Source organism: Suricata suricatta, chromosome 10 (assembly GCF_006229205.1).
Source record: "Suricata suricatta isolate VVHF042 chromosome 10, meerkat_22Aug2017_6uvM2_HiC, whole genome shotgun sequence".
Lineage (NCBI taxonomy): Eukaryota > Metazoa > Chordata > Mammalia > Carnivora > Herpestidae > Suricata > Suricata suricatta.
The window spans coordinates 93,807,456-93,825,445 of record NC_043709.1 but is presented as its reverse complement, the minus strand read 5'-3'; the positions used below and the strand labels follow the sequence as shown (position 1 = coordinate 93,825,445).

Genomic DNA, 17,990 nt, shown 5'->3' with positions numbered 1-17,990 from the left:
CAGCGGTGGATTGGGGACCTTTGTGCCGTCTGGCATCACTGGGGGACTGTTGCGTGCCAAGCATGACAGGAGAAGTGCTGAGCAATCTCGGTCTGCTCCGTGCTCACATGTTTTAACTCTTAACGGATGCACCTTGCAATTAGCAATTTTATCTCCCAGAAGGTAGAAGAAACGATGAGGGGCACGACGAATTTGGACGCGGGTCTGACAAATAAAGAGGACAGACAGTGTAGAAATGTTATGGGGACATGCTGGGGAGAATCAAAACATCATCTTAGAATGGGAAAAAAGAAGTGAGGGGCACGATTAAATGTGCTTTCAGAAATTTAGAGGAAAAGTAGCTATCGCCCCACGATCCATAGTGCTCACACATGAGTCAGAAGAGACAGGGCACTTGGGAAAAGGAACTTCTGGCAGATTGTCTGCACAGGGCACTCGCTGAGACAAGTGGGCGGGAAGGTAACTGGAGAAGTTGATGAGGCTGTATTGGGGACATTCTCTGAGCTCAAATTTTAAATTGGCTTTTTAAAATATAAAGACAATACATGCTTAATATAGAGAACTGGGAAATAAAAAAGTGAAAAGGAGAGGCTCCTGGCTGGCTCGGTCAGTTAGGTGTCCAACTTTGGCTCAGGTCATGATCTTGTGGTTCCTGAGTTTGAGCCCCGCATCTGGCTCTGTGCTGTCAGCACAGAGCCCGCTTTGGATTCTGTCTCCCTCTTTCTCTGCCCCTTCCCCTGCTCGCACTCTCTCTCTCAAAACTAAATTTAAAAACATTTAGGGGCACCTGGGTGGCTCAGTTGGTTAAGCGTCCGACTTCGGCTCAGGTCATGATCTCACAGTTCATGGGTTTGAGCCCTGTGTTGGGCTCTGTGCTGACAGCTCAGAGCCTGGAGCCTGCTTCAGATTCTGTGTTTCCTTCTCTTTGCCCCTCCCCACTCACGCTCTGTCTCACTCTATCTCTCAAAAATAAATAAATGTAAAAAAATTTTTCAAAATATAAATAAACATTTTTTAAAAAGAACAGGAGATAGTAAGCATCACCTATAATTCTACTGAGTGACCATTGCCATTAATATTTTTATGATTCTTGGTCATATTTTTCTGTGCGTTGTTTGGGATTATCATACATACGTACATACGCTATTTGGTGTTCTCTCATAGGCATAGATACTCTTTATAAGAAGTACATGATCGGTTGCATAATTTTCTATCCAAGATGTTGTCCACCGTGTGCTTAACTGGTCCCTTATTGATGTTCTTGGCCTCCTGCTATTAAAAAAAATAACACCACAGTCAAACATCTTTGTGCATGGACGGCTTCTGTGTATCCTAAATTATTTTCAGGTAGATTCTCAGAAGTTAACATTCCCAGGGCTCTTAAATTACCACCATGTTTGCCAGAAAGATAATGCCAGTTTATCTTCCCGCTTTTTTGTATGTACCAGCCCAGTGAGCTCAGATTTTAAAAAGATGTATATAGTAAATGAAAGACCAACTTTCTGAAAAGAAAAAGCATGTAGGAGCCATGTTTAGATTGAGAAACTAAAACTAAGCGAGCTGAAAGCTATGGAAGCTGCCTAAGAAAACAGTGAGCATTGCGGGTGGTATAAGGATAAGCACGGTGGGGTGCCCGGGCAGCGTCCGAATTCCGCTCAGGTCATGATCTCCCAGTTGGTGAGTTTGAGACCCCACGTCGGGCTCTGTGCTGACAGCTCAGAGCCTGGAGATGCTTCAAATTCTGTGTCTGTCTCTCTGCCCCTCTCCTGCTCACTTGCTCTATCTTTCTCTCTCAAATATAAAATAAAACATTAAAAACTATTTAAAAATAAATAAATAACAAACAAATAAATAAATTATTTGAAAAATTTAAAAAAAGAATAAGCATGATATCAACCTGCCGATTCCGTTCGGATAGAGTGACATTAACAAGCAGGAAAAACTGTTCAACTTCGCTCTTTCTTTTCTCTCTTCCATCAAGGAGGATAACTGTCAGACCGAAACAGGTATTGCAAACACTGGCATAAGGGAATTCAAGCCTGCTGGGAGAATTGATGTAAAAGTCAGTGTAAGCTGTTCTAGATAAATTCAATGCTCTTGGCCCAAATGACAAGTGAGAACACAGAACTTACAAGGGTGTTAGGCCACTGACAGCCATCTCCGAGGGCTGTAGGAAATGGAAGAGGTACTGAAAGAAAGACTATGAGCCCCCGTTTACCTGATACTCACAATAGGAAAGGAAACGAGAGTGTCCATACAGACTAAAAACAGCTGGCGTGATCTAACTTCCAGGTGAAACTGGGGACAGGGTTTGAAACACAGACATTGTGAGCACGTTGGAGACAGTTGTCCTGTCAGAGCCTAGCACTTGCTCCTTCTCTTCTCCCTCTGCCCTCTTCAATAAGGTTGTAGTTACTTATTTATGGACATGAAGAAAGCATCTCATTGAATTTTAGACGGTATCTTTTCAGCTGAGCTTGAAAACTAGAGTCCAACTACCTGAGTATTTAAAGGGGTTGATCATTGACCACTCGCACCCCAAAGGAGCTGATACTTTGATCAGTAGCCATCTGAAAGGAGGTGGCTGTTATGTCACCAGAGGGCTCCCACCTCAGCCCTCACCCGTATCAGCATTTTGTCAGGAATGTGTTGAGGTGACAGATGCTTATCAAAGCCACAAATGACATGAAGCTGTAAAGTATGGTTGTTACTAGAAATAGAACCAAATCCGGAAAGACTGCAGCAGGTTGGGCTGGTGGTAAAAAAAAAAATTACAAGATGAAGTCTAATATCGATTAAAATACATTCCTCCGGTTGGGTTCCAAGCACTAGCTATGTGTGTGCAGGGCAGGGTCACTGAAAATGATAACCATAGTAACCGTCGCTAATATTTATTACACGCTTGCCACATTCCACATACTGTCCTCTGCATTTTTTATTGTTATCACTTGTATAAACTTACTGTATACTCGCTTTATAGCATCTTCAAATTTGATAAGCACATCATCTGCGATCCACTGGAACTTACTCGTAGGTTGGAAACGATCCCCGTTTTTCATTTGAGTCAAGCGAGATATAGAGAGGTTAAGTAACTTGCCTGAGGTCACACAGCTGGGAAATAGTTTTAGTGCCTGCATACTTTTCCACTGTGAAAATTCATACAACCACTGAGAGCTTTCTCCTTCTTTTTTTTAAATCGTGAATTTAATTTGATGTTCTGCCAAAACACCAAGCAAGCTTAGACCGATGGTGGTTAGGTGGTTAATAATACAGACTTTGGGCGAGGCCAGCTGGCTTGTCCATTTCCTAGCTGTGTGACTTTGGCCGAGTCACTTTACTGCCCTGTGCTCAGGATTTCTCCTCTGTAAATAGGGATAGTGATTGTTTCTGTCATATAGTATTGTTGTGGGGATTGTGTGAGTTCCTTACAGAGGGCATTGGGGACAGTATCTGGCAGACAGTAAGCTCTTATGAGTATTTGCTGTCATTATGAGGTACTCAGGAAGCAGTATGGCAGGGTTTTAAGAGTTGGGACAGTGGGGAGCACCCAGGTGGCTCAGTCTCTTGAGCATCTGAGTTCGACTCAGGTTATGATCTCACGGTTCATGGGCTTGAGCCTCGCATCAGGCTCTGTGCTGACAGTGCGGATCCTGCTTGGAATTCTCTGTCTTCTCTCTCTCTCTGCCTCCCCTTCACTCGTGCTTTCTCTCTCCCTCAAAATAAATGAATGAAACTTAAATAAAAAACAGAGTAGGGAATGTGGAACCAGACCACCTGGGTTTGGATCCAAGTGCCGCCATGTCACATTCCGCATGATACATTTTTTTGCTCATCTGTAAAATGAGAATAAGAATCTTTGTAGAACATACTCAGTCTAAGTGCCCAATAACCGTTAGCTGTTATTATCAATAGAAGCCTGTTGTTCAGAGGAAGAAAGGTTCTGGCCCTGCTCCTGGCACTCTGTTTAGGCATGGGAGCTAAGAATGATCTCTGGAGGAGGTGGGCGGGTTGGGGAGGGTTTAAAAACTGCAGTCAAGAAGTTATATTTGGACCAATTAAGGACGTTTAATCTGGGGGTGCCTGGGTGGCTCAGTCAGTTATGCAGCTGACTTAGGCTCAGGTCATGATCTCACAGTCCATGGGTTCTAGCCCCACATCAGGCTCTGTGCTGACAGCTAGCTCAGAGCCTGGAGCCTGCTTCAGATTCTGTGTCTCTTTATCTCTTTGCCCCTCCCCTGCTCATGCTCTGTCTCTCAAAAATAAATGAATGTTTAAAAAACAATTTTTTTTTAAAGGACGTTTAATCTGAAGGCTGGGTGACTAAGCAAGGAAGTGATCACTTTCCTCCTTCATGTCAAGGGTCACAGAATTGTTCTGTATCATTGAATCTAGTTATGACACAGCATGAGATGCTGGAAGCCGGGAACGTGGGGCAGCTTGCGCATCGTCCAGTCTCTTAACCTTTCCCAGCTTCAGTCTCCCTGTGAGTAAGATGGGCAGGAGTTGGACTAGATCGCCTCTGGGGTGTCTTTTCCTCGTTTACAATTCTCTCCCGTAAGCCACAGAATCTGTATCAAAACTCTGTGTCCACAGCAAGTTGGGGAGCGAAGGGTGTTTTTGACGAGTGTGTTTTATAACCCCAGAGCTTAAACCCAGTATTGTTCAAACCGGTATGAGCATCTCGTGACTCTGAGCCCCCTGTTCTCCTCCTCATCTATTCAACTTAAATGGGAGCAAGAAGGATTTCACAGAGCTTTTGTGAGAGTTACAGGAGGCCCTACATTGGAAAGCACCTTGTCAAAATGTTATGTTTTTTATTGCCCTGGCCCGGTATAACTTTTCCAAGAATTGGAATATAATAAAAACACTCTTAGGCACTACACTCTATTTAAGATAATGTCATCTGTTTTCCAAGACTCAGAAGGTCATTTGGGAAGTTACCAAATCTCGGTGTCCTCCTCATGAGCAGGGTAGTAAAAAGGTCCTGGCTGTTTATGTTCTTTGGTTTTCAGGATTCAGATGAAGTGCGATTGTGTTGACTATGTGACACCCAGAATGGAATAGAGATCCCATAGTCTAAGCCCCTCATTGTACAGAGTGAAGTGGCCCAGGAGAAAATGCCCCAAATCACCTTCTAATTAAGGGCGACTTTGGTAGTAAAGTCCAGGGTCCTGATTCCTAGCACACTTTTCATTGTTAGTTTAAAGATAGCTGAGAGACCTTGAAATGAGGCTAACAATGTGCTGATGAAGTGGCTGGTCCTTGGACTGGAAGAAATACTAGAAGGAAATGTAGAGCCTGAAAGGGTATGACAGCTGTGAACTTCACCCACTTGGAAGAAAAAAAACAAACAGTGGAATTCTTAGGAATTTTCTTAATAATAGAAGTTCATTTATTCTATATAAAATACTTCTCAAATATCCTCTGAAATGAACTGATGTTAAAAATGCAGGTCATTGGGGGCACCTGGGTGGCTCAGTCAGTTGAGCGTCTCACTTTAGCTCAGGTCATGATCTCACAGTTTGTGAGTTCAAGCCCCATATCAAGCTTGCTGCTGTCAGCGCAGAGCCCTCTTCAGATCCTCTGCCTGACCCTCCCCACCCCCGCCTCTCTCTGCCCCTTCCCTGCTCAGGCTCCCTCTCTCAAAAATAAATAAAACATTTTTTAAATGCAGATCTTAGTAGGCTTAATATGTGCACAGGAAGTAGTAGAACGTAGGCGCAGAAAAATGGTCTCTCTCTTCCCTGTACTAGTCATTAACGGCTACATTATCTGATTTTGTGGAGTTAAAGTTGTAAGAGCTATGAGGCCGTGTTCCGTGTTCTCCCTCGTCTCGCCCATGCGGCTCCTGGTACATTAGCAGCTGTGAGCCACGTGACGTCTCAAGACCCGCGCAGTGAGTGCCCACGGGCCAGTAGCCAGTGAGGGCGGCACTTTATTCCTGGATGTGTTCAAAGCGGAGTGCCACCTACACCTCCCTCCTCTTCCCATTTATAAATCTACTTCTCCAAGGATATACAGATTTTTGGCTCTATTTTTAGTCTGTTGATAACTTGAGAAAGCCTCCAACGATCAAAGTCTTGGACGGGGAAGATTCAATTCACCCAGTCTTTTCTGCATCCCTAATAGATGCTGAAAATCAATCTGAATTCTGACGCTGGGTGGGAAATGCATGTGTAAGTATAGTGTGATGGATAAGAACACACGCTCTGAAGCCAGACTGGCTGGGTTCAAATCTCATCCATTCTTATTTCCATGGCCATATGACCTTGGGCACATCCCTTAAGTGCACAGAGCCCGAGTTCCCCGATCTGAACCTCTATCTCATGGTGTTGCTGTGAGCACTCAATTAAATAACTAATATTTACAAAGTGCTTACAATAGTGCGAGATGATAGACATGCTTAATAAGTGACTGTTAATTAAATTAAATGGTCCTAATTAGATAGAGTTGCCTCTGGGTCCACGGCTCTATTCCATTTAGACACTGTAACTCCCAGGCCGTAGGGCTGTTAGGTTTGAGGCAAGGGGGCTTCTTTTTTCCAGTTATTCTAAAGAATTAAAAAGGAAATAGCAGTAGGACTTGACTTTGAACACCAAAGTTGATCAAGCCTCTTTCCAGCTTGGTGAATGGTGTCCACCTTCTCTTTACCCTCTGATGCATTTACTTAGTGGCCTCCAGCAGGTAGCTTGGTCTGTCAGGGTCAGGGTCACTTTTGTAAAATTGCTAGGATTGCCTGGTATTCCCTGGGCTGACTGTGACCCGATGGGTCCCTTTTGCACACAGCCCAGAGCCCTCATGTTGGTTCCCCGAGAGAGGGGGTTTCCGCGGTAACTCTGCTCGTTTCATGGACCGGGCTGTGGGAGAGATTAAGGGGAAGTGAAAAGAGAAACTGCTGCCCTTCACCAGCAGGGCTGTTTGGAGTGTGTGACTCTTCTTGTATTTAGGGAAAAGATTACTCATGAGTATTTTCTTCCATAGAATATAAAGAACCTCAAATTACTACTCACATCCCCCCACCCCCATTCCCCCACCTCCCTCCGGTTCAGTGAATCCTCTGCAGAAACTTCAGCATTTCACTCTCATTTCCCCTCCTGAGCAGGATTCGGTTCTGTATTTGCCTTGGCGCTCACATTCCAATAAGCTACCCCATCAGTTTTCCTGTTTCTGACTGAGTATCCTCTGCTCTGTGGCCCACCTACCACCAGGCTCTTTCCCAGGCCGAGCTTGACTGGAACCTCATATTTGTACCCCACCCCCGCTTCCCCTTCTCCCACCTCTGGCTCTGGCTGTACCCATGCTGCTTGTGTGAAGGAGAGGAAGGGGAAAATTCCCAATAACGGATGACTAATCGCTGTGCTGGTTCTGTTCAAAGGTGACACCCCTGGCAATAGGAAGTACACGTTAAGGTTTTTTTACCAGTTCAAAAGTTGAGAGTTTACTGAACCATCCTCACCCCCACCGCCATTTCATTGTGATTCCAGATATGTGTGTTGTCAAGGTCATAGGAAAGACTGGGGGCACCTTCCATATCCAAGGACCATTTTTAATAGGCATTATTTCTGGGCACAGTTAAAAGCCAACAACAAAACCTTGAATTCTTTAGTGGCTGTGTTTTCTTCTCAGGATCATGGAGCAGTGCCTACTACACATTATTATTTCATGATACTACTTTCTTTCCCCGTGTAGAATGATAAAACTTAAAAACCAAAGAAAGAAAGCTCTTGAATGCCCATTTCTAATTATGCCAGTGCCCGTAGTTCTCTGTTGGTATCCTACCTTATAGATTACTCGAGAAAGGACTTCCCCAGAGTTCAAGGAAGCCAGCTACTATTCTTTAAAACTAGACTTTGCAAAGACAGAGCCAAAAGTCATGCCCAGAGGCCCTAGACCTTCTCCAAGGGAACTGAGCTGTTCTTCCCTCATCCACTAGGGAGGAGAAGCACCGTATTCAAGTAGACCAGACAGTTCTTTGTTATGCTTGATTTAAGGATGAAAAGGTGACTCTTTCCAGGATCAAACCGAAGGGCACTTTTAAAGCATACTTATGGAGTCTTCTTAGGAAGTTTAAGTTAACTTCCTGGAGAGACTGAAGCCCTTCTAAGCAAACCCTGACTCCGTTGTATTTGAACCTTTAATTCATACAGTACAGCTTTGGAGAATGAAATGCTGTTGGGCATGTCATTCCTTCCAGCCCATCAATTCTCATTTTGGTCTTGGGACTACTTTAAATTTTTTAAGAATTATTTAAGACCCGAAAGAGCTTCACTCATATGGATTCTATCTATATTTTCCAAATTGGAAACTAAAACTGAGAGTTTCAAAAAATCTTACTGAAAAGTAATAAGCGAAACTTATATTAGCATAAGTATATATTTATGAATATGTCTTCCAAAAGGCAGTGAGAGAAGTGGCATTGTTTCACATTTTTGCAAGGCTCTAAGGTCTGGCTTCATAGAAGATGGCTGGATTCTCATGTCTGTTGCAATATCACACGTTGTGTAGCTTCTAGAAAATCCCACTGTATACTCATGAATGAATGAGAGTGAAAGAAGGTAGATAACCTCTAAATATTGTTTTGAAAAGAGGTTTGACTTCGCAGATACCCTGAAAAGTTCTTGGGAACCCAGAGGCAGGTCCCCAGATCACACTTGGAGAACCACTATTCTAAACCACTTGAATGATATATCAAAGATTTCCCACAACAGCAGCAGAAAACTAAAAGATAGACTCACAGTTAGACTTCCAGAAAAACCTAGCCTGAGCTTCCCTCTCCACCTCAGGTACAACCCTCCCTTTGGCCCACTTCTGGTCCCACTCAGAGTCCAAATTCCACCCCCAGCAGGAAGTTCTAACATCAAAAAGTAAAATGAAAAGGAAAGAGACCTTTTATCCTTACTTTGCCCTCTCATTCCCAGAGGCTGAGTGAATTGTTCTTCCTGGAAGAAGTTTCAGGGAACACTTCATTATTTGGCAGCTCTCGAAGGTCAGGCCCCACTCTAGAATGTTCTCACTTCAAAAGGACACTGGGTAGCACTCAGATCTGCTCTTATTCCAAGGTCCTCTCCGAAGCACGTTGGCATCTGTCATGACTCTGAGTTCCTTGGGTGTTTCAGGCCACCATTAAGCGTCAGGCATATGTGAATCAAGGCAGCCCCTAAAGCTCGGCAGGGAAGGGCGGGTCACTAAGACCTAGGGTCCATTAAAGACTAAAAAAGGATTTTTTCTTCTCATGTTGCCTCTGAATAGTTTATCTGATACCACACTTTGGCACTTATAAATCTGGATTTTTACCAGATTTATACCTGGGGATTCAAAGTTGAACATAAGGGCTCTTCAAAAACATGGAGACTCAATTGTATTAACCATTCGGAAAGCTTTTCCCTTTATTCCAGCTGTGTAACTGACAAGACCTTTTCTCTCTCTCTCTTTCTGCCTTGCTGTCTCTCCAACAGGCTTGCAGCCAATTTACTGGAGCAGGGATGACGTAGCCCAGTGGCTCAAGTGGGCTGAAAATGAATTTTCTTTAAGGCCAATTGACAGCAACACGTTTGAAATGAATGGCAAAGCGCTTCTGCTGCTGACCAAAGAGGACTTTCGCTATCGATCTCCTCATTCAGGTGAGAGTCTGGACTCCTAACACGTGCTCAGCTTGGAAAATCTGTTAGCGATTGCTTGATCCTTGCCACCAGCCATCACGCCCACAGTAGGCCACCACGAGCACAAGGACCATGACCTAGCTTCATAGAGGAAAGATTTGGCTGACACAAGTCCACTGGAGCAGAAAAGAGGAAGAACTTCCAGATCGGGGGGCAACTTGGAAGGTCGGGAGAAGGACCCACAGATGCTTGGAGCTTAAGGGATCTAGTTGTGCCACCAAATCAAGGAGAAAATGCATTCCAGCCCTTTCACTCTGCCTTGCTCCCAATTCTGGAAACTTTTGAAAGTGATGCTTGGGAGTGAGAATAGGTGGTGAACTGCTCAGTTCAAACCAAAGTCAGAGGAGGAAGGGGCGTGAGCCCTGCTCGTGTAGATGGAGTGGAAAGGGAAGAAGACATGAGGGAAAGAATGAGAGTGGGAAGAGGTGGAGGTCATAGAAGTCAAGGCAAGTTTAGAAATAAAGTGCTTTGGGTGATTTCCTTTGGAAGTACTCAATTTTTTTTTTAAGTTTATTTCTTTATTTTGAGAGAGAGACAAAGGGGGCACACGAGCACAAGCACAGAGGGGCAGAGAGAGACTCTCAAGCAGACTCTGCTCTGTCAGCTCAGAGCCCAACGCAGGACTCAAACCCACAAACCATGGGATCGTGACTTGAGCTGAAATCAAGAGTCAGATGCTTAACTGACTGAGCCACCCAGGTGCCCCCGAAGTATGGAATTTTTTGAAGTATTGCATATTGTAGCTTATAGGAATCCTGAAAAAGGCAGTGGAAGATTTCCCAGACTCCTCTAACTAGGCAGTTTGGTCACCATAAGGGCTTCTAAGACTATATGAGAGGATTTGATTCAGTAAAGAGTGATTGTACTTGCAAAAAGTATTGCTGGCCTAGGTGTAAGACTTCAAATGTGCTCTCTAATTTCATCTCTTAAATCTTATGGATATTTAGGAGAAAGTTCTTTGGAAACTCCATATGTGAAATGGGGAACTTTGGTCTCAGGTTTATGCCTCTTGAGGGGCTAAGTTATTCAGGTACCAACAGGTGCTCCTTCTCCGAGTCTCATTGTGTCCGACTTTGATAGAACTTTTCTGGCAGAGACAGTCTTGACAAAGGGCAGAGATCCTGCATACAATCTTGGCACAGTTCCAACGATGTTCAACTCTTATTTACTCCTGGAGGCCTGCCAGAAGTTAATAAACTAACTGTCTTGAGGAAACACCCCCATCACAGGGGGTGAGGTAAGGATATAGAAAACAGTATCTCCCCCGCTTTTCCCAATCGCTGCAAACCGTTTATATGAGGAAATGATAAAGGGAAGTTTCCCCCCAGAAGTATAGAAGTTATTGAAACTTGAAAGTTCATATCTCTGAAAAACAGATTTTTAACGTTTTATAAAGGAATGGAGCCAGACGTACCTGAAACATTTTGTTTCAAATCATTGATTCTTTCTGTAGTCTCAGGATAAGAAAACTGAAACTATATAAATAAATAAAGCCAACCTAAAAGAAAACTAAATAGTCCCTTTTTTTTAAATGTTTATTTATTTTTGAGAGAGAGAGAGCTAAAGTGTGAGCAGGGGAGGAACAGAGAGAGAGAGAGGGAGACACAGAATCCGAAGCAGGCTCCAGGCTCTGAGCTGTCAGTACAGAGCCCCACAAGGGGCTTGAACCCACGGATCGTGAGATCATGACCCAGGCCAAAGTTGCCCAATCGAGTGAGCCACCCAGGTGCCCCTAAATAGTCCCCTTTAATGCAAAAATACTTACCTTTTCTATTCTAATGGAAACTCAAAGGTGTACTCAAAGGAGCAAAGCTGCCTCTCTGGAGGAAAAGAACTCTTAACTCTTCAGTGTGTTCCAGAAAAACCACTCATGTCAGGCAAACAAGGGAAAAACACAGTGATGTGTTTTGACTGGATTTGACTTAGCCTTTAGCCAGGATTTCCTCCCTGGGTTTGTAATTCCCACCCCCCAGCCCCCACCCAACCACCATATCTTAGGTACTCCTTTTTGTTGCTGATTTCTTTTTCTCCCTAGAGAACTCTCTTCACTTTACCTAGAAAGTAGGTTATCTCAGCTCAAAGCTAGAAGCCAAGATAGGCAAAAGCCTACCGGTAGCCCCTTGCCATTTTGTCAAGCTTTTGCCACAGTGGGCCATGTGGAGTGTGGACAGGATTCTCCTGTCCTATTAGATAGGATTGAGTTGAACCTAAAGGCAAAAGGAAGCTGGAGAAAGGAAAAGATGTAGATTGGGGCTTAGGAGAGAAGGAACGGATTTGATTTGGAACAAGAGGGATGGGTGGAACAGAGAAATTGGGGAGAGAAGAACATTCCAGGTAACTAGGGCAGCATTAGCTTAATGTATTTGCATGATGGTGAAACAGCCCATCTGATGAATGGAAGAGGCTGGAGGTGGGAGACCAGATGATGCCAGTGCATGAGCTGGACATGAGGGGCTTAGACCCCAGTTAGGTGACAGTAGAAATCCATTCCATGCATATTCACTGAGCAACTCCATAGAGTTACAGAAGTACCAGCTAAGGAAGTTCAGGGATCTTAGAGGCAATTTCTGACTGGATTGGCCAATGGAGCTCAAGGGGATGGTGGTGGAGCCAGGACTCTGAAAGCTTGGAAAGGTACTTAAGGTGGAGGTAAGGAAAGGTGTTAAGGAGGAGCTGTAGGCCAGTTTGTGTGCAGATGGAGTTCAGACATACGGCCATGCAAATTCCATCCTCTCTCTGAAACACTGTTGGTCGGCACTCATCATCTCTCCTCCATTTGCCCAAATGCTTTTCATATTTGAAGTTCCACTGACCTTCTCCAGGAAAGCTCTCCCTGATTTGCATCCCTGCCTGTCTGATTGTGCCATGCCTTCCTTTCCTCCACCACTTCCTGCCTCAGTCTGGGCTAGGTGCTGTTCCTCTTGTATCATAGAGCATCCCCTAATTCTGTCATGGCTCCCGACACACACACACACACACACACACACACACACACACACACACACACACCATGTTGTATATGATTTCTTTCTGTTTTGTATCCCTCCCCTAGAGGAGGAAGTTCATTTGGGTAAGGGTTGTGTCTTGTTAAGCTGACTTGTCCGCAGCATTTAGCACAATGCATGGCATCTAGTTGGCACTCAATATTGATTGAATGATGGCCCAACACAGGAGTCCCTTAACGCCTCCATTAAGTTTAGATTTTATTGTCAGGGAGTAGGAAACCACTGGCAAGTTTTGATCAGGTGAATAATAGAATTGGAGCTCTCTCTTTGGAGTAGACCTTGGCCATCAGTGCATAGGGTAGACTCATTTGGTCACTAAAAAGAGGAAAACTAGGGGCTCCTGGGTGGCTCAGTTGGTTAAGCATCTGACTTCAGCTCAGGTCAGGATATCATGGTTCATGGGTTTGAGCCCCACCTCGAGCCCTACCCAGCCCCACCTGAAGCCTGCCTCAGATCCTGTGTCTCCCTCTCTCTCTGTCCCTCCCCTACTTGCTCTCTGTATCTCTCTCTCTCTCTCTCAAAAATAAATAAACATAAAATTAAAAAAAAAAAAGAGGAAAACTAATTAGGATCCTCTTGCTACAGTCCTAATTGGAAACAGTGAAATCCAGAACTCGATTGATGAGAGTAAAATACTAGTACATGCTGTAGGTAATTTAACTAAGGCATCAACCAGAAAGCCATGGACAGATTTTTCAAAGTGATACCTGCAAGAGGGGCTGCTGGAAAACTTATCACAAAAAGAGGGCTATTGTCAGATGGTTTGGAAACGAGCTGTGAATGAGTTAAGGAGACATTCTTGTGGAATGGCCACGCAGCAGGATGATGAAGGCATGATCTTCCTGCTCAGATTCTCCTCAGGTAGGGACAACGTGTAAATAGAAGATCTTCTTTAGTTCTCACATGTAACATTTGCCACCGCTTCTCCTGACATGGGCTTTCTGGTGTAGCATTTGATATAATAGATGCCTGGCGGCCCAAGTTCTATACATGGCTTGTCCACTGGTCATGGTACTTCATTGGCCCCTATTTTCCTCATCCGCAAAATGGGGTTTTTACCATATGGATCCAAAGCACCCTTCAACTCTTAACAGTTCGGCCCAACTTCAGCCATTGAACAGTATTAAGCTTCTATTACATAGTACAATCTCCTACCCAACAGGAAATGAATAAATACTTTGGTGTTTTTCAATCTGTATGCCTTGTAAAACTTATACTTCACTCAATTTTTTCTTTCTTTGAATGTGTTTTTGTTGCCTCAGAATTGGCAGTAACTTCTCAGTAGTCATGGGGCCACTGGAATAAAGCAAAAGGATCTGGTTTCCCTGTCACCGTGAATTGGATGTTTATAGCTTCTGCCCAGCCTTGTTTCCTACACGGCCTCACCCAGAATTATGTTGTCTGAATATGGACATAACATTCCTCAGTATAACTCACTTCAAATACATTTTGAGAGGAGGAAACAGTATCCAATGAATTTTAATTACCTGAAATATTAATATATCCTAGGTCCAAATATGGTAGCCTCTCTGAATCCTACATACTTTGGCCAGTCTCACAAACTACACACATCTCATCCATTTCCAGGACAAGAGTTCTCCATTTTCAACTTCTGGAATAAAGTAAGGAACATTTAAAATGTGCTTTAAGTAACATATTATCTCCAAACAGAAGATTTTAAGGCTGTATCTAAATAGGATGTTTGCTTTGGATTATTCTCCCAGTTAGGGGACACAAGATGTGAATTTATAACATTTGCAAAGCTAAAGAAAAAATGCAAAGGAATCTTAACTTTATAAAATTGTACCTGTACAGGATGATTTTACCTACTCTTTGAGCTACTAGACAGTAACTGCCTTAAATGATCTGGGATGATTTAAATTCAAAGGGATATTTGATTATTTGACCAGTTTGAGATTTGAGGAAACACATGAATAAGAAGGAATAGACAAGTTAACATTGATATTAACTCTTATTTAGAGTTATCCACTGTTAGACACCAAGGTGGAGTAGATTTATATATACATTATTTATAAGAACAACAGCAACAAAAACCGCAAGGTATTTTCAATTTATTCATGTTAGACTCTCAGATCCCAATGCTAAAAATTGGAAAATATGCATCTTTTCAAAGCTCCTTCAATTCAATTAAGCAAAAAATGTATGGTGGATTTACGAAGCAAATCAGTCTTCTGGTGTGCCAGAATGTGACGTGGCAAATTATTTCTTCCCTCTCCAATGCACCAGAACCTTCGTTTTGGGAAATACGCTTTGCTTATGACCTCCAAATACAGTAAAATTCCCTTTCAAGGTTAAACGAAAAACACTGATCTTTATCTTCATAACGTTCCTCCTTGAACCAAATTGCATATTCATTTCTATTAAGCAATGGTAGGTGCATTTGCTGGGCCAATTGCCTGGGTCAACTGGCTATTTTAGAATCAAGTTGCAGAATCTGAGGTGTTGGTCACAGAGGAGAGTTTTGGTCCCGAGGTGTGGGAGTTGCAGCAGGCATGACCCTTGACTGAGAAACCCAGAGTTGGCTCTTCTTGTGTCTGTGAACAGAGCAGGGGGGGGAAAAAGCACATACACATCAGAGAAATGGCTCAAGAAGTCAATTATAAAAAAGTCTTTTAATTTCTTAGCTCCTCACTTGTCCCATTTGTAAAGTGGTGGTGATGGCCAATCCGTCTGCCAGACAGCATGGCATTATAACCCGTAAAAGAGACCACACTTTCTTTAATAAAGCACCTACTTATCTTAGTATATTCATGTTTTCTCCCAAGCATAGTTTTTGGTGTATCTGTACCATCCCTCTATGGTCTGCATCCACGAAAGGCAGTTGTCTTACTATATCTCTTTTCTAACTGAATTATTCTTGCCTTAAATACAGTGTTCACATTTCCCCAAAACCTGCTCCCTTTTTCTCAGGATCTCTGGGTCTGAGACACAGCCATCAAGCTAACTCTCAAATACTTGTTCCTAAGTAAAAGACTAGCTTATGTTTATGGTTACGGAAATCACTCTGTATTAAATTAAAAGGCCTGTGCTTTAATCAGCCTACAAAAATGGACTGAATGGAATTTTCAGAAAATAAGGTCAAACAGAGTTAGAAAGCGAAGCAGTGCCCTAATGGGAGGGGCCTATCGTGGCCACCAGTGGGGTTCTCACTGCTGAACACACACCAGAACTGAATGAACTGAGGCCGTGGACTTTATCCTAAACGTCTGCTACCCACAGAAACGACCCAGCAGAGAGAATTTGATGACAGATCTGAAAAGCATCCCTCCCAGGCTTGCCCCATTTGTTTTTTCATGATTTGGTCAAAAGGAAACCAAAATCTCTGAATAAAAACAGAAGAGAAAGAGAAAAGAGAACAGGGTGCAAATCATCTTCACATGAGGATATGTACATAGGAAATCATCCCCTGGAACGTGCACATTTTAAGAATGTTAAAATTCTGCTTTAAATCTACTGAACTTGAGAAGTTAAGCAACGGGAAGCCCGGAGGGAGGGGCTCTGGGTAGCACTGTAGGTGACACCGAACGAGGGTCCCGGCCTTCTGAGAACAAGCAGTGTATAAGAACTTTACAAGTCATCAAAGCCCGAAATAAGTCAGAGAAAGACAAATATCATAATGATTTCACTCATATGCAGAATTTAAGAAACAAAACAGATGAACACAGGGGAAGGGAAGCAAAAATAAGAAAACAGGGAGGCAAACCATAAGAGATTCTTTTTTTTTTCATTTTTTTAATGTTTATTTTTATTTTTGAGAGAAAGAGACAGAGCGTGCACAGGGGAGGGGCAGATAGAGGGAGAGACACAGAATCTGAAAGAGGCTTCAGGCTCTGAGCTGTCAGCATAGAGCCCTGTGCTGGACTCAAACTCATGGAAATGAGATCATGATCTGAGCCAAAGTCAGACACTTAACTGACTGAGCCACTCAGGTGCTCCCAAGAGACTCTTAAATACAGAGAAAAAACTGAGGGTTGCAGGAGGGGTGTTGGGTGGGGGCATAGGCTAAATGGTTGATGGGCATTAAGGAGGGCACTTGTTGGGATGAGCACTGGGTGTTCTATGTAAGTGATGAATCACTAAATTCTATTCCTAAAATTATTATTATACTATATAACTAACCTGGATTTAAATAAAAAGAAAAGGGGAGGGGGGAGAAGAGTGATCAAAACCCTTTCACTGATAATACTATTTTAAGAAAATATCCCAGGGGTGCCTGGGTGGCTTAGTCAGCTGAGCGCCTGACTTTGGTTCAAGTCATGATCTCACAGTTTGTGAGTTTGAGCCCCACATTGGTCTCTTTGCTGACAGCTCAGAGCCCGGAACCTGCTTCCGATCTGTGTCTCCCTCTCTCTCTGCCTTTCCCCCACTCACACTCTGTCTCTCTGACTCTTTCTCTCCTCTCTGTTTCTCTCAAATATAAATGAACTTTAAGAAAAGAAAGAAAATATCCCAAGGACGCAGCCCAGTGGGGCGAAAGAGAAGATGCCCTTAGCAATCCTGTTTATCGTTATAAAAACCGGAAAGCCACCCACAGTATGGGACTTGCCACACAAGCTTGGAGACAGTCAGTTTAAGGGATGCACTGTGCCTCTGTGACGACTGAGCCAGTCACGTATTATCTCTTCAATCGATTATAGGGCCTTGCAAATCATGTTCGCAGTTCTAAAGGTTGTTTTAAAAACAGGTAGAAGCCATTCTGCATCTTAAGCAGAGACTGACAGAGAGTGGATGTGGGGCAGTTGGCCTGCTGGCATCCGGCACAAAGGTGGTGACTTGAAGTAGGACGGAGCCAGCAGGGGATGAGGCCAGGGCTGCGTAGAAGGCAGAGTCGGAAAGTCTTGGGTCTGGTGTTGGATGGGAGAAGGAGAGGAGTTCACTAAGCGTGACTCCCACGTTTCTGGCCTAATCAACAGGGCATCCACAGTACTGGGAAACGTCTTGTGGGTTGTAAAGGCATACACTGGACACACAAAATGTGTGGGGTCTGTGTGTTGTGCAAGAGGAAGTATCTAGGAGATAGCTGAAGGTTCTGGAGTTGAGAAGAAATTCCTGGCTGGAATAGATTTAGCATAAACAGGCTGATTGAGACCATGGAAGTAGATGAGATTACCGGGGAGAAGGACTCGTGGGAGCCTGGGCAGCCTTCGTAGTGCAGGGTTGGAGGTGGGAAGAAATCCAGGAGGAGAACGTCTGAGGCCATGGAGTGTTCTAGAAGGAGGCAAGTGGTGAGAGCTGCTGCTGAATGTTGCTGAAAGGCAGAGTCCCCACGTACTGACCGTTGCCCTCTGGGTTTGACCACAAGGAG

General features: G+C 43.7%; 1 protein-coding gene across 7 annotated transcripts in view; it reads left to right on the top strand.

Moving 5' to 3' along the window:
- Window positions 1-17,990, top strand: part of ETV6 (ETS variant 6) — a 245,253-nt gene that overhangs the window by 186,845 nt on the left and 40,418 nt on the right. For all 7 annotated transcript variants that reach the window (XM_029955009.1, XM_029955006.1, XM_029955005.1 and 4 more), the window contains one exon: window positions 9,456-9,620. In XM_029955009.1, coding sequence (XP_029810869.1) covers window positions 9,557-9,620 — 64 coding nt within the window. In that variant the 5' untranslated portion in view covers window positions 9,456-9,556. The remainder of the gene's footprint in view (window positions 1-9,455; window positions 9,621-17,990) is intronic.